The sequence below is a fragment of the Sander lucioperca genome, chromosome 1 (assembly GCF_008315115.2).
Source record: "Sander lucioperca isolate FBNREF2018 chromosome 1, SLUC_FBN_1.2, whole genome shotgun sequence".
Taxonomy (NCBI): domain Eukaryota; kingdom Metazoa; phylum Chordata; class Actinopteri; order Perciformes; family Percidae; genus Sander; species Sander lucioperca.
Window position 1 is genome coordinate 35761555 of NC_050173.1, and position 17041 is coordinate 35778595.

General features: G+C 41.7%; 1 protein-coding gene across 2 annotated transcripts; it reads left to right on the top strand.

Annotated features, from left to right (window-relative positions):
* Positions 1-2443: 2443 nt before the first annotated feature.
* Positions 2444-16212, top strand: spon2a (spondin 2a, extracellular matrix protein). Of its 2 annotated transcripts, XM_036007712.1 has the most exons (6): positions 2444-3175; positions 7155-7383; positions 9486-9706; positions 14285-14476; positions 14801-14972; positions 15207-15394. In XM_036007712.1, the coding sequence occupies exons 2-6, from the start codon at positions 7155-7157 to the stop codon at positions 15392-15394; spliced, it is 1002 nt and encodes a 333-aa protein (XP_035863605.1). In that variant the 5' UTR covers positions 2444-3175. The 2 variants fall into 2 exon arrangements, with proteins under 2 accessions (XP_035863605.1, XP_035863598.1); XM_036007705.1 differs by lacking the exon at positions 2444-3175 and having other exon boundaries at positions 15207-16212.
* The last annotated feature ends 829 nt before the right edge of the window (positions 16213-17041 follow it).

A 17041-nucleotide genomic window follows, 5' to 3' on the forward strand; every position in this document is an offset into this window, starting at 1 on the left:
TCTCCAGACAGATGGCCTATTCCACTTGGAGGGATCGTACTACCAACCCCAAAGCAGAGTGGATACATATTTGCCTTTGGTTGTCTTTGGAATGATTAAATATTTTTCTAGCAACTGAATGACTCGGATGTTGCATTACCGTCAGACTGCAACAGCTTTGTTTTTCTTTTTAAAAGATACTGCAATGCATCTTTTAATTTGACCAGAACTAACAACTTATTGACTTGGAATATAAGGCTGGTTATATTCTGTATATCCTTATTGTCATCAAATCCCTTGGAAAGTCTAAAACCAACAATGAATTGATCCTACTAAGAAGTATTGAATGCATAGCCAAAACCTAAAAGCTTATTTCTCTGTATCATAAAGCTACATTGTTGTCCGAAAAGTAAACTAATTAAAACCTAAAGATATTCAATTTTAACATGATATAAAACACAGAAAAGCAGGAAATCTCTATATTTGAGAGGTTGAAAAAAGCATTTTCTGACCTTTTTGCATGAAAAATAACTTTAACAATTAATCGATTATCAAAACAGTTGGCAATTATTTTTCCGTCAATCAACAACTAGTCATTGCAGCTCTACTTTGGTTTATGACCAGCAAAACTAATAACATTCCCATCAGCCTCAGCCATACTTTGTGTTAAATGCTGATGAGCAAATGTTAGCATGTTTACATGCTAAACTTAGATGTTGAACATGGTAAACATTGCAGTGCCACAGACAGGGTAGAGGCATCAGAAGGATTGCTTTTGTTCTTTACATGTTTACAATAAGAACATTATTGAATACACCAGCCTTATCCTTTGAAATATAAAGAAGACAGCTAACCAACCACATAATATTAAATCTGTATTCATTCATTCATTCAGTACTTCATCCATAGTATTGGAACACAATAAGTCAATATTATCCATATGTTCATATTGCTGCTCTTTCCTGGTGTCAATCTGTCTGTCTGAGGGGTCTAGAGGGTTTGCGGCGGTGAAGCTAAGACCCTGGAGCTAGTATGGCCTCGGCCCCACGCTCTGTGATTAGCTCATGGTTTTCCTCTCATTGCTTCACTCACTTGGCTCGTGTGACATTGACGTGAGCACGTGGTTGACAGGAAGAAAACGTTCAGCTATCATGGCGATTTGCGTCAGTCAGGCAACCTGCAGCCATTCTGCTGCTGTATCTGGTGTCGTAATGCTAGCCGCTGTGTGTGTGTGTGTGTGTGTGTGTGTGCAGTGTGCGCTCACACATACGCACACCTCTGTATCTGACAGTGTGTCAATGATGTTTCACATTAACATGAGTCAATCTGGATGCTGAGCTCACTGTCATTAATCAGCGGTCAGCAGCAGGGAAGTCTGGGTTTTTCCCTTAACCTACTTTCAACTGCAGAGACAGACATAAATAGATAGATAGATAGATGAGGGGACTATGTAACTGTTTGTTGACAAAGAGGGAAGAACAAATTGCCGTAATTATTTAGAGTAAAAAAGAATCGCTGGTGCAACACAGATGTCTTCTTACTTTATAGTTTTTTTTATTTTTTTAAGGTGCATAACAGTGACTGAACGTTAGAGTCCTCAAGGACTCTGATGAAGATGTAACTTTACATTGAAACGTTAGTCACTGTTATGCACCTTAAAAAATAAAAAAAACTATGAAGTAAGAAGACAAATGTGTTGCACCGGCGATTCTTTTTTACTCTACACTGTTTTGTCCTGCCCTGGTTGCACTGGCTTGTTGTAGATTGCAGAAGCGCAGAGAACCCTCTCTTTTTCACTTGGTGTAATTGTTTATTTGATTGTTTATGACTGCAGGACACAAAGTCCAAATTGTTACCTGATCCATCTTCTCCTCTTCCTCCATCTGATCCGCTCCGTCTCCCCTCAATCCTGGAATGCTCACAGACGAGCCATACAGTGACGTGGCTGAGTTGATTTAAAGGTCCGCAGTTGTCAAATTGTAGAGTTGCCTTTTGGGTTTGGCTGATGTTAGCCCGGGCAAGTTGATAGTGCAGATATTAGCTGTGCCTAAGCCGCATTAGATCACAACCCTGACCAGGGTATGTGTGCGTGTGTGTGAATGAAATATAGGCTGACTGCTTTGTTGCATTATGGCCATGGATAATAAAAAGGAAAGTAACTAACAGTTCCTAGAGATTTCACACACACACACACACACACACACACACACACACACACACACACACACACACACACACACACACACACACACACACACACACACACTGAGCCTTGACATATTGATAAGTGAGCGGAGGCTGGTAACAGAAACCTCCCTGGTTGTCCATGTGTGTACCAGCTGTGGGAACTGGTGACCACACATCTCTGGCACACACACACACACACACACACACACACACACACACACACACACACACACACACACACACACACACACACACACACACACACACAGACAGACACACACACACACACACAGGGGTTTCTCGGCTGAGATCACAGCTGGATCTGCCACAGGTCAGAAGTATTTGAAAGGGGAAAAAAGCGGCAACCATTTAAAACCCTTTGATTCCCTGCAATGTCCAATCAGTAAATGAACTGCAGAAATAAAAGCCTGCTTTGGTCCAGACTTAACTCGTCTGTTATGCAGGTTGCATGTCTGTGCGTAAGCCCTATTGCTCATTTCTCCCTCTATTTTCCTGCCATTATTCAGCAACCCACACCTCTTAAGTCTGACAGTGTGCTCAGTCGAACAGGGATAAAAAAAATACGCAATGCTGAGTGGTGAATGTTGAGAGAGGCCAATGTGGTGTTGATTACCTTGTCAGCAATGAGGTTGCTGAGTTTACACAGCCACTGAGAGACTAGAGAGAGAAAGATAGAGGGAGAAAAGAGAGGGACAGTGGAGGAGAGGAGTGAGGCAGTTAACTGCCTTTCCATACAAGGAGAGGTAGGGGGAGAAAAGAGGAAGGAGGGGGAGGAGAAAGCGAGAGGCAATGAGAGAAAGAGAGGTAATATGAGGAGATACAATGAGAGAGGGAAGAGAAAGGAGATAAAGACAGAGTATAGAGGGATAAAGGCTGATAAGGCAGACAGCCGGTTGCAGTGAAGTGTAGCTGTATCCTCTCTGAGGTCCCAACAGTGTGATTCTGCTGCAGCTTCTCTCTCTGTCACTGACTGACTGACCCAACACAGGTAGGACACACACTGAGCCTCCATTCATTCTCTGTACGAGAGTCTGAGAGTATGCATGCAAGTGGGAAAGCTTTTTTAGCCATATGAGATCCCGTAAGCTTGTTTCTTTATCTGGTGAAAGGTAATGTATTTTTTTTGTAAATGAACAGTGGTGGAAGAAATCTTCCAATCCCTTAATAAGTAAAAGTAGCAATACCATAATGCAAAAGTACTCCATCCCAAGAAAATAATTATCCATTCAAAATGTAAAAGTATATAATTATCATAAAAGTGTATTATAAAATAATTGCCAGCAAAATATACATAAAGTATCGAAAGTTAGTTACTATTTCTGCAGAGTGCCAACTTTCAGAGTGTTATATTATTATTATTATTATTATACTGTTAATACTGTGATTATGTTATAATTAAGACTGATGCATTAACATTTAAGCAGGATTTTATTGTTGCAGCAGTTTAAGGAGGAGACGATTTAAACTCCTTTGAGTGGTTTAATCTGTAACAATGCATCGTGTTTCCGAAATATATCATATGTTTTTAATGTGTAGAATCTTATTCTGCAAAGTAACCAGTAACTACAGCTGTCAGTGTTGTTTGATAAAAATACAGTATTTTCCTCTGGCATGTAGTGGAAAAGAAGTATAAAGTAGCATCAAGGGGAAACACTTTAGTAAAGTACAAGTAGCAAAATTGTCAACCTCAAAAATGTTTATGTATATTGCACTACTGAATTTTACGACATGTTTGTTTTAGCAAGAATAATGTGCACATGTATGTCTTTATTGTTAGAATTGGATTCTTTGCAATGGAAGTTTCTTTGCTTATTGTATCCCTGAACACAAATATATTGCCATGGAATTCACACTTCATTAATTTGTGCGTGTGTTTGCACATTTGCATCGGGAGTTGCTTTGCCTTTATTAGTGCAGTTTCTATACAACATACTCTGTCCATCCACACTGGTCTCTGTGCTGAAGTTGTGGCTTCAGGCAAACCAAACTCTGCATGCCCTCCTCACTTGTCTCTGTCTGAACTGCTGTCTACACTGTGATGGTTTCCCACCACAAGAAGCAGTCATGTTTCTGACCCCTTGTTGTGATGCATCCCTGGCTGAGTGTGTCTGTGTTTCTGTGTATGCATGAAGGTGAACATTATACAGAAGTGTGTAAAAAGTGTCAGAGTGATGCATCCTTTTTCTCAGCAGAAACTCCTGAATCCACTACTGCCCCCCCCAAACAAAAGATTTTTGAGAACATCTGAGGGAAAACAGCAAATTACCTCCCTGCAATCCCCTCGTTAAAAACGAACACACCTCCCACTGTGTGCACAAATCTGTTGTGTGTGCATACCTGCATGCCTATATATATGAGCTGAGATGGATGTGTGTATTATCTCTGCATGAGTCTGCTGTAATTACACAGTGAAGGTGCCCATGGGGCGGCAGCCGGCACATTTGGCTCCGCGCCACATCCCCTCGTTTTATTGTGTCTTGTGCCTGAAAAACTGCTGCATGTGTCTGTCTATGTTGACTGATGAGAGCAGGTCTGCGTGGTGTGAGTGCATACCTGTGTGTGCGTGAGAAAGTGTAAACTTTATGTCGACTGAAAATAAGTGTGTGCCTCTGTATGCATCAATAAATACCATACAGTCTATTATTATTACTGCATGTGTTTTCAGGAGCAGCAACAGACTGGTAGCAGGTCTGTGTGTGTGTTGACTGATAAAGTTCAGTGTGTCAGTGTGGGAATTCAAGAAATGTCTCTTTAGCGTGTTATAGTGCCAGTGTGACAAGTTCAGAGAGGGAAGGCCGAAGTGTTTACTGAACCAAAGTCTCAGTGTAGTATAGGGTCATCTGATTAATGGTTGTTATAGCAACAGTGATCACATTGCATCACATTAACGGACTGCCTTTACAGTAAATCAGCACAAATCATTCAGCGTCTGCATCAAATCACTTTCCAGTTTAAAATGCTGATCTTTCTTGTCTGGAATGTGTGTGTAAAAGAGGTAAACTCTGCAACAGCCAGTGACAGGAATGACCTCCTTTTATATTTTATACAAAACAGTGGGCAGAGCAGACAGGACACTAGCAGTTAAGATCACATACTGATGTGAAAAACCTCCAGCTCCATGTGGTGAACTTTCATTAACCCAGGCACACAGATCTCAATCACAAGATTAAAAAACAGCTTAAAAAGACCAAAAGAAAGAGAGTTACTTTTGGAACAAGTTGCATAGTTAAGCATCTCGACCTGGAGCTTTATCCGCCTCCTGTAGAGCAGCAAAGTTGCAGCCAGTGAGAAGATCAGATGACTGAGTAGTGAGATCAAAGCTAGGCTCTGTGTGTCTCCATACACAAGGTATTTTTATGGCTGGCTGTTAAAAGTGTGCAGTGGTTAATATACATTTAATGGAGACAGGGAATTGATAAAACACTCAGTGACATATAAGGCTGCAGTCAGAAAAGTGTCAGAGTTGGAGTATTGCAGCTATATTGGCAGAGTAATACTATCTGACCTCTGGAAATAGACTTCAGGGACAATGTGCAGCTTGGACATGTGTGTTATGTGCTTTGAGGGTGTGTGTGTGTGTGTGTGTGTGTGTGTGTGTGTGTGTGTGTGTGTGTGTGTGTGTGTTTGTGTTTGCATGTGTGTTTTTGTGCACTGGTCAACTTGCCCAAATTTAACTGTCTGCATTCTGCAGCTGCTTGGAGGTTTAGTTATATCAATCCATAGAAACACCACACAAGGCTGCAGCCACAAAACATCATTCTCCGTTTCTGTGAGACAGAGAAATATATCTGTCATCAAGTCATAAACGGTCTTAAAGTTCAAACATCTGCCAATGAAATAGGAAGACGGTGAAATAACACCACACTTCACATGCATTTGTGCCCAAATTTAAAGAACATTCGTGTGAGTGTCCTCAGAGCTGCAAATTGGACAGACATATCACTCGCAGTCTTGCATATATCACGTCTTTATTCATGTGAATTTTTTTTATAGAAACAATAAAACTGTTGGTAGTTTCCATGAATATTTTACAGCTCACATTTTGAATGCAGCCTTGAAAAACTCAAGTCTGGAGTAAATTAAGATGGAGACATTGCAGTGCATTCGCATATTGTTGCCCACAATAGAGTAGTTTTTCAGGCTGTTGGTCTGTAATTATGCCACCATTAAAAAGGTTGGAGAGCAGAGGTGGGATGAGAGTATGGGTGTAGAAGGTGGAGAGGAGGATGAGATGGAAGGATGTGTGTTCAGATGTAAGGGGAGGGTGCAGAGAGGAGAGAAGTAGCATGGCTCTGATTTACATTCATCTCCAAACGCAACTCTTTAGCCCTACACTATGAAATGTAAGACTGAAATGTGTTCAGAGCAATAATGATGCACATGCCCTCCTCCCCTCTCTGTCTCTCTTAATAGGGTGAGTCTGACTCAGCAGCTGGTGGTCAGTGGATGGGCAGTCGGTGAGGTCAGTAGTGCAGCAGAGCAGACAGTATTTGCATCTATCCTCAGAGATGCTGCTAAAACTGTTGTTTTATTTTAGGCCAGCTTCTGTGGCAGACATTACCGTAACAGCGATGAATGTTAACCGTTTTGCGGTGTAGCCACAGATTGGCTGTGGACCAACACACACTCGTCACAGCCCAGGGGAATAGGAGCTATTTCTTTTTATCGAAGCTGCCAGGGTCAACGAGTTCAATCAGCTTTGTTCTTAGATAAAATGGATGTGTTGTGATATGTGAGGGCAGGGAGATGGAATTTCCCAGCTTTCTACTGATTTTCCAGTATTGTCTGGGTTTGGTTTCCTAAATGTTCCTGTTAAGATCCCTTCAATTGCTTGCTGATCGACAAATGTTGCCAAAGTACTCCTGACAGACCTCTTCAACAGCTTTTGATTATAAAATGTGCCACACATTTCATGGTATTCAAGAAAACTCTTTCGCAACCATTTTTCATTTCTCCATTTCTTTCAGATGATGTCATCAAAGCACCTGACCTGCGGTTGGCTGCAGCAGCTACTCGTTGTACTTCTGAACCTTTGCCTCACTTTTGCTGGGCCTTTGCGACCACTCAATGGGACAGAATGCACAGCCAAGGGTCCTGCTTCCTACATCCTGGTCTTTACAGGTCACTGGAGCCCACAGGCCTTCCCTAAGCAGTATCCACTCTTCCGGCCCCCTGCACAGTGGTCCAAACTCATAGGTGAGAAATACTAAGGGACAAAGAAGTTGGTTATTAGAAAAGCAGCCATTTCTTATGGAAAGTTTTACCTCTAAGATGTGGTAATACAATGAATTTTGACCATAATTTCCGACTTGCAACAGCAGTGAGGAGTCGGGGGTTGTTATTTGACCTGCCTTAGTCAAAATGTACCCACGCATAGTTGTGTTAAAGAAGAGGCAAACCAGGGACAGAGATGGTGTCCACAGTGAGATGAAGCTTTAGCTTCAGCTTCAACTAAAGGCAGAGTTTTGCTCTCCATCATGTGTGCGTCCTGGGTGCATTCCCACCTGTAGGCTACTTAAAGCTGTTCACTTGTGATGGATCACTCAGGACCGATTTTTATACTAGGTGGAAATGGGGTCACTGCCAGCATGCATGCATATGTGCATACAGACACATACACAGGGGTGAGGGATGTTAATGCGCAAAGAAGCAGAGAGTAATAAGAAAGGCAGTCTAAATGCTAACAGATGGGGTTTTCTCTAACTTCTGTCCAGCCATATATCTATTATTTTTCATCAACTCAACCCTTCCTTCCCACATTTCTGCTGGTTTACCACAGTGTTGGCGGTAAACACTGGAGTAGTGATGTTCGGGGCTGGTGAAGGTGGGTGATGATAGTTGGGGTGTGGTGGGGTCAGACTGCTTACATCAGAGCCAGGAGGAGGAGGAGGAGGAGGAGGAGGAGGAGGAGGAGGAGGAGGAGGAAGAAAAGAAGAAGCGATTCAGGCTTTTCCATTCTGCTTTTTTTTCTCCAAGCCATGGAGCATGGGATGGATGGCAGATGTTTGTACATGTGTTTGTGCATGTATGTGGTGGACTGCTCTTGTGCATCACTGTCTCTGGTGGCTGTGGCTTTGTCTGGTTTCCAGCTCTTTCACTGGTGCCCTGCTGCCCTGCCAGAGGATAAAGGGCTACTTACTCCATATAGAAACAGGCACAGGATTCTGACACACCCATAATGGCTTTTAATGTCCCTGGGCTCTGGGGGACAGGGGGTGGAAGAAAAACACAAGGGCCCTAATGGGCTGACAGTCTGCTGGTAGGAAACAAAAACATTGTTAGAAATGGAGTTTGTCACAGCACAAAGAAAAGCATAACCTGTCGGGAGCGATTGGGGGCCTGTAATGGTTTTGTCTGGGGGCTAGGGGCCAATGACACTGCCAGAGGGAAGAGGGAATGGAGTTTGTCATGGCCACAGAAAAAACACTGGCAATTTAGGAAGGCCGGGAAGTAGGCTTTAACGTCTTGGTGGGGCTTAAACGTGACGTGTTATCGAGTTTCAAGGTCTTGACGCTTGTGGGAAATTTGTTAGAATGGAAATGCAATTAAGTGCGTAAGTAATGGCAGTTTGGGGAGAAACAAGATAGTGTGTGAAGTGTGCTGGGCAGGTTGTGTGTGTGGCTCTATGCAAGTATGTGCATTAATACATGTGTCAAGAGTGTTTAGGTATAAATGCATGGGTGTGTATGTGTGCCTGTACGCAGCTCTGAAAGTGAGGTAAGGCAGAACCATCAGAGCATTTGTCAGCGTGTTTCTGGCTAACCTTACTCTGCCCTTAAAACCACTGGCCCAGGCCAGTGGCTCTGTGGGTTTCAATACAGAGTTCCAGAACCTGCGGTGCAAACAGTTTAAACTAAATCAGTCTCTTGATTCTCAACAGATTTCAGAGATAACCATAACTAAATATGAGAATGTGAAGCAAATGGTTGTGTTGGCCCTAAGGGTATGAAAAAGTATCAATAAAGGTTTTAAAAATTGTTGAAAAATCGGAGATCCTGACCTGTCTCCTGGCAGTTCTAGTCTGTGTTGTGGTTTTATCAGTGATAGATGGAGAAAAGATGTAACTATAACCGTGCAATAATGCCAAAGACATGCATGTGGGCAATTCCTTCAGAATTGTCTGTTTAATTGCAGGATGTAGGAGGCAGCCGTAGAAATACATACAGGCTCCATGGTGGAAATGATCTCACCGTCTGGCTGAGGCTCTGTGGTACTTCATTGACATTGATATGCATTCCAGTGAATACGCATCTTACTCCTGGCTTCTCCTTTTTCTTGTTTTTCTTTTCTCCCTTTAGCGGTCAGCCATAATCGCCATTTTCGGCTGTGGGAGGAGGGTGCTCCAGCCAGCGCAGGGGTGCAGAACTTCGCCGAAGTCGGGGTGACAGTGGAGCTGATGAAGGCCGCCAAGGAGGCCAGAAAGAGACGCGCAGTCGGTGCCATGCACCGAACGGCCGGCATCCCTAACGGCATTGGGCACAGCTCCACGGAGTTGCTCATGCAGCCCCGGAGTTCACTGGTAGGCACAAATAAAACTTAAGTAGCAGCAATACTCATTCACAAAAGCATACACATGCTCAGACACAGTAAGTCACACAAACCGACTGTTTCACTAAATGTATTCAGTCATTTGGTGACCCGAGCCTCCCCATAACGTCGTCCATCCGCTCTGACCAAACACTTCACCACATCTTTCCACTATCCAATCATACTATGTTTAGCCCAAGTGCTGAAGCCCTGCAACCACAAACGGCCACATCCATCCTGCACTCTGCTGCCTGTCCCACTGAACTCTGTGAGCTCAGGATGAAGTTTAGTAAAAGGAATAAGTTCATAATTTGGGGAACACGTTTATTCACTTCTTTAAAATTATTTTTTGGGCCTTTATTTTTCATAGGACAGATGACATGAAAGGGGAAAGAGAGGGGGGAATGACATGCAGCAAAGGGCTGCAGGTCGGAGGCGAACCCGCGGCCGCTGCATCGAGGCGTAAACCTCTATATGCCTGCTCTACCCACTGTGCCAACCAAGCCACACATTCACTTACTTTCTTACCGAGAGTTGGATGAGAAGATGGATACCACTTCATGTCTGTACAGCCAGCAGCCGGTTAACTTAGCTTAGCATAAAAACGGGAAACATGGATCTCAACAGGGTCAAATACGTGTCGAGAGTTTGGTTGGAAGAATGTTGTGAGATTTTTTGTCACGCCAACACAAAAATGACAACAGGGTTTAGGGGACGCCTGTTGGAGATCCTGTGGCTCAACAGAAGCCAACCACTTCCACATTTTCTGGAATTGTAAGGTCATACACACCTACTGGAAAGAGATACATACACATATAAACAATATATTTGGCACCAAGATCCCTTTTCAGTGGGAAACGGTATATCTGGCTGATATAGATTTTGGCAATTGGAAAACTAATGACAAAAAATTACTTTGTATACTACTGACAGCAAGCAAAAAAACAATAACAAAAAAATGGTTAAGGGCAGAACCACCCACCATCGAGGAATGGATTGACATTATTTATGGGATATACATTATGGAAAAACTGTCATTTTCTCTTAAAGCAAACAGAAAAGTCGGATCTGGACTAAATGGATGGAGTATGTAAAACCTGTCCGACAGGACTTCATATAACTGCATCTGCATTGAAGGATAACATAATCCCTTTATTTAACTCAGCCTTTAAGGTTACTTATTTCTAGAGCACAAACCTTATCCACCAAAGTGTCAAGTTATCCCCAGCTTTCATCTCCTTTGCGTATATTTGTTGTGTATATAATGAGTCTGTCACTAAGATAGTCTGTAAGCTCCCTAGTTCAGCTTTGTTCTGTGTCCTCAAAAAAATGGAAAATGGGAAAAGCAAAAGAAGTGATGTTGTTTTTGTATGCAACTGTACTTGTATTGTTTTGCTTTTTCAAATAAAGAAAGAATTAAAAAAAAAAAAAAAAAAAAAAGACTGGAAACAGGGGAAACAGCTAGCCTGGCTCTGTACGATGGTAATCTGCCTACCAGCAGCTCTAAAGCGCAATAATTAAAATATCTTGTTTGTTTAAACTGTACAAGTAAAATGTACATTATGCCGTGTTACGTGGGGTTGTGCTGAGCTTTTTCTTAGCTAGACACAGTCCCTTCCTGTGAACACTGCTGAAGCCTCATATAACCTCATGGTGAATGGGCTGATAAATGTGGACTGCTGTTGGGCTGCAGGCTCAATGTCCAACTATGGCAGCCTACAACTTTGCTCATCGCTGGACTGTGGGGTACCACTACTGCTGAATAGTGAGTGCATTTGGAAGCAAAGGTCATGGTTGGACTTGCTAAATTTGTTCCAAGGGCTTCAACAAAGGCTAAGGATTTGAGGAAGGAATGAGGTATGGCACTGTGGAAAAATGTGTCATAGTATTCACCGAGTTAAAACTAGAAAGAAGGCATTCTTTTATGTGTAAAGCATAATGTAGCTGATGAAAGAGGGGAAAAGAGGTGAAGAGGAAATGTGGACATTCCCTGGAGTTTTTAGAAATAGGTGTGTGCCTGCCTGAAAGTCTGGTGACCTACATTGGTTCATTGGATATTCCACTGCCTGGAGCCGGAGGCCCTTCAAAATCATAAACAACCCTGTCGGAGGGCATCTTTGCTAAGTACTTGTCATGGACAGCAGCTTAACAACTTGTCATCTAGGTACATGATGTCTGTTTTAGACCAGTGGACAGAGCAGCAAAAATAAGCAGGGTATGACTATTATGTGTGTTTTGAACGTGACAATGACAGACTGAATGATGTGGATTTGTTCACAGCTTCATCTGGTATTCTGCGTTCCTGTCTGCTTCTCTCTTTTGCACACTCATATCTAAATCCCATCTTTTTTCTCTTCCCCACAAACCAAAACATTCATACGCAATGCCCCAAATATCCCAAACACATATGATTCCTTTCTCCATATTGATGAGCCTCCTGCTATTGCTGTTAAATGTGTAATTCAAAACAGGATGATAACGGCAAACAAGTACCATTCAGTATCCAACTGGCATTATTCTTCAAGTATTTATGTATCAGTGGCACCACAGAAAATGGGACAACAACAACTGAGCATAAAGGTGCTTTGCACTACTGGACCGAGTTGCATGTTTTCTAAGTCGGCTCGCTTTCTAGGTTCTGTCTTCGGCTCTGCAGAAGATTTTCTGTGATGGAGAAAAAGTAAGCGGGATCATGAGAGCTTTGAGTAACTCTGTGCTCCAGAGATACTTCCTGGCCTGTCTATTGCAAACCACCATGGACTGATCAAGCCAGTGACAAGGGATACCCTTGAGTAGACATCCTTGCTGACTGGCCCAATGGATATAGCAGGACAGGACTTCTTGGAAAAAAACACTGTTTGAGAGGAGCCTGATAACGACAAGAGGAGGGAGGGATGTTAGCAGAGGAGGGAAGAAAGGAAGGAAGGAACGAAGGAGGGGATCAGTGGAGGATTCTGAAAAGCAACAGAGCTGCTTCTGATTTGGTTACTCTGTTTCTGCGTCACAGGCAAGAAACAGACCACATGTGTCATGCTGACACTACCTGTGTCCTGTTCCAGGAGGTGTGTTCTGTCTGGTGAACTGGTTTGATGTCTGTTCCAGCACTCTTCTATCCAGCACTCTGTTTGACTCTAGGCCTCCCTTTATTAGCTCTCCAAACCCACTTATCCCACGCCGAGCCTTAGCAGCTCGGCCCGTCCCTAAATATCAGGCCGCAAGTGGGGAGGCGTTTTGAAATGCGCTGTTTTCTGGGCGTATGCCACCTCAATGTGCGCTGACCCCCAGGCTACTTCCTGTATGAGGTCACCAGCTCAGGAAACATCCATCACACAGGAGACACAGTCCTGCACAGGAAACTGAGTGGGTGCATGCATGTGCACACATGCAGTCCCCAGTCCCTGCATTTATAAGTTACAAAGTGTATAAGGCCTGACATCAACAGTGTGTGTGTGTTTTTTTTAACTTACTTTTTCCTTTGATTTCCTTTAACTTCATTTATTTTACACACAACGTATATCAACAGACAGGGGGCAGCATAACACATAATATTGTAGTGAGGTAATCAAATTATCTTAAGACCGATTGATTGTTGTTTATTATTATTATTATATTATTATATTATTCTATCAGAGTGCTGGAGTTAGACTTTTAATTAGAGCTAGAAAAATAATCACAGCTGTGCTTAGATTGCTACTCTAGCTCTCTGGGTCCTGTAACCTCTGTCTTCCACTGAAGTATTCCACTGCATTTTCTCTGTAGTTTCATTTACAGTTATAATTTGACAAAGTAAACAAAGACAAGAAATCCGCATTAAAACAAATATCTTGGAAAAAATATCAAAATATATGTCTGAGTATTTTGCTCCTGGGTACTACATGAAGAAAGAAAGAAAGAAATCAGTCTACAGCCATAGTGGCTCTGTGAGGCTGTACATTGGCACAGTGGAGCTTTGAGTTAAATGCTAACATGCTGATGTTTAGCAGTTATAATGTTTACCATTACATACATGATTACGATCTTAGTTCTTTTACATTTTTCTTATTATTCTTTCATTTGAGGATTATCACTGTACACAAAGCTCAAATTCCCAGAGCCATGCCATTAGCTACAAAGACATCCATCCTCTTAATTTTAAAGCACTTAACGGCCTTGCTCCTCAATTTGTTTTCAGTGATGCTTACAATGTATGAGCCATCAACTTGATTAACAAATACCTGATGTTATCAAGTAATATTGTTCTATAAGAGTACATCATATGTGTATTTTTTTTTAAGATTATTTTTTGGGGCTTTTCCGCCTTCAATGGACAGGACAGCTAGGTGAGAAAGGGGAGAGAGGGGGGGAAGACACGCAGGCGCAAACCGTCACAGGTCGAACTCGAACCCTGAAACCCTGTGTCGAGGCAGAAACCTCCATGTCTATGTGCGCCCGCTCTACCCACTGACCCAACCCGGCCACCATCTGTGTATCTTTATTGCTCTGTCTACAGTCTTAACTGTAAACTAAATGTCCCTTTTGGACAGTAAAGTTCGAACTAACTGCGTTCACTCTCTCTCTCTCTGACCGACAGTTGTCTCTGATGGTAAAGATGGTCCCCAGCCCCGACTGGTTCGTTGGCGTGGACAGCCTAAACCTCTGTGAGGGCAGCCGGTGGAAACAGGAAGTCACCATTGACCTCCAGCCTTATGATGCCGGGACAGACAATGGATTCACTTTCTCTTCTCCAAACTTTCCCACCAGCCCCCCAGAAAACATCACAAAGGTGACGTCACAAGAACAAAAATCATACATTGATTAATTAATTTAGTCATTCATTCCATGGTGAAGCAAAGCAAGGTGGTTGGTCCTTGTTTTCTTCTTAAAATAGGTCAGCAGCATGAGAATGGGACATTGTTCTTAGCTGTCTCCACTTGAATGATTTCTTGGCGGCCTTTATGCCTGACCTAAAGTGATTTGACTAAAAAGGGCTTGTCTTATAAAATAGACCATCTATTGTTTTCCAACATGTGTTTTAAAGTGGACTATTGTGTTGAGAAGCTGCTGGCTCTCACAATGAAATATGCCTGTTCTTTGCTGACTTGTTCAGATCACATCTCAGATGCCAAACCATCCAGCCAACTCCTTCTACTATCCACGTTTAAAGGAGCTTCCACCTATTGCCAGCATAAAGATAACTCAACAGAGCAGATCATCTGACCGCCAAACCCCAATGTCCAATCATATTCTGCCAAACTCTATTATTCCTAAGCGCTTCTCAGGTAAGACCACAGGACTCCCTACATCAGTGGTACCAAAACATTTTACGTAGAAGGGCCAAAAAAAGAATTATGATTTGTATTACATGAACGTTGTAATATGGTTCCACTTAAAGAGTTTTACATAACTTATGTAGGCTACAAGAACATCTTCTGCAGAGATTTGTACTTCTGAACTCTTTCTTTCTTTACTCACACACACTGTGTTTTTCTCACATCTCTCTCCCCTCGATTCAGCGACACCATTGGACTGTGAAGTGTCTCTCTGGTCACCCTGGGGTTTGTGTCTTGGTCCCTGCTCTAGAGGTGGTGTCCGCCACCGCACACGTTACATCCTCTTGCGGCCGGCCAATGCTGGCGTCCCCTGCCCTGAGCTTGAGGAACAGACTGAATGTGTACCACACAGCTGTATGAGACTCCAGTAACCCACAGCGTGCACAAGCACAGATACTGCCAGTATTCAACACTGGGACTCTCATGTTATTACTGCTGGACTGAGAAATGTTGCTGCATTTTGAGCATCTCCTTGATAATGCAAAGGATTTTTGTGTTTGTCACAGTCAAATTGTGAAAACCTGTGCAGCCCGTTAATATTAGAGTGTACACTCCTCTGGGTGTATTTTAATGGCAATAAAGGAAAATTTAAGTCTGAGTGTTGGACAGTTAATAAATGTTTGAGATAACACTTTGAATGTGTTCAGATAAAAAGTGATTTTTATAAATTCATGTGGATGCAGAGTAGAGAAAATTAAGAGGCAAAAGTGGCCCTCTTTAAAGACCAGTTTGAGACTTATTATAGTTTGTTAATTATCAACAAATATATGCATTTAATCTGTACGCTTATCGTGGCACACCAGAGTCAGGAATCTTCCACACACTGTTACATGTATGCACACAATCCTTGCACATACTGCATACTTTTACAGGCATGGAGGTATTAGTTTACAACCTATACATGTTTGGCACATGCATCTTATTCAAAATAACCTCACACCCCAACCCCGATTTATAAATATCACCTTTCACAAGAAACACCTAATAGCTGACTTGGCTTCGAGCTAGTCTGAAGAAGCTGGCCTATTTTATAATAAGATACTTTTTTTAAGAAAGGTTTTTATAGAAAGAAAGATAAATATTTGTATTATTATATCTTTTGATATTTCAATGTTGAGATTTTGTATATACTGTATGATGTATCTTATCTTGTATAACTCATGAATAAATATGGAGGTGTGTTTTTCAAGTAGAAAAAGTCTGTTACTTTGTTCCCCTGTATGGCTTTTCAGTTGCAAAGTGATAAGATGTAAAAACAAATTTCTTTATTTAAAACTCTTGTGAGACTAAAGGACATTCCTGATTTGCACAGTTCCAGTAATACATGATGAAGTCAATTTATTTGTGTATGCCAGAGCATAATTTGACCAGTATTTTTATTTGTGTCCAAAGAACTCACAGCTTAAATGTAAAAAATACACAGCCATATATATCACAGTGTATGATGCCTTATATTCACCAAAATATAAGTCACAGTTCTATATATTTATAGATGAGAATTATATGTATTCCACAGTATATTTATATCCTAAACGTTGATTACTTCATAGATGGGCTACTTTCTGTGTGGTATTTTAATGGTTAATAAATTAAAGTAAATAATAACTTTTTTACTCATGGGAATTGTAATAATAATAATAATAATCATAATAATAATACTGCTACTACTACTACTACTACGACTACTACTACTACTACTACTACTACTAATAATAATAATAATAGAATATTATTATATTCTCTGGCAGAACGTCCCTATGAATACTGACTGCACTGCACTGCATTGAAGAGTTTATAGCGGGGTAGCACCTCCTAGTGGTCACAATCAACAACAACAGTTGCTACTACTACTAATATACCACATATAATAATGAACAGAGTATCTGCTGTGTTCTGTAGGTCAAAATGCATCACAATTGAGATCACTTTTAATCATAATTGAAATACAAAGACGGATCAAGAGTCTTAGGTAAGATTGTATCTACTTGTATGGTACTTTAATTGCGTAAATGCCTATT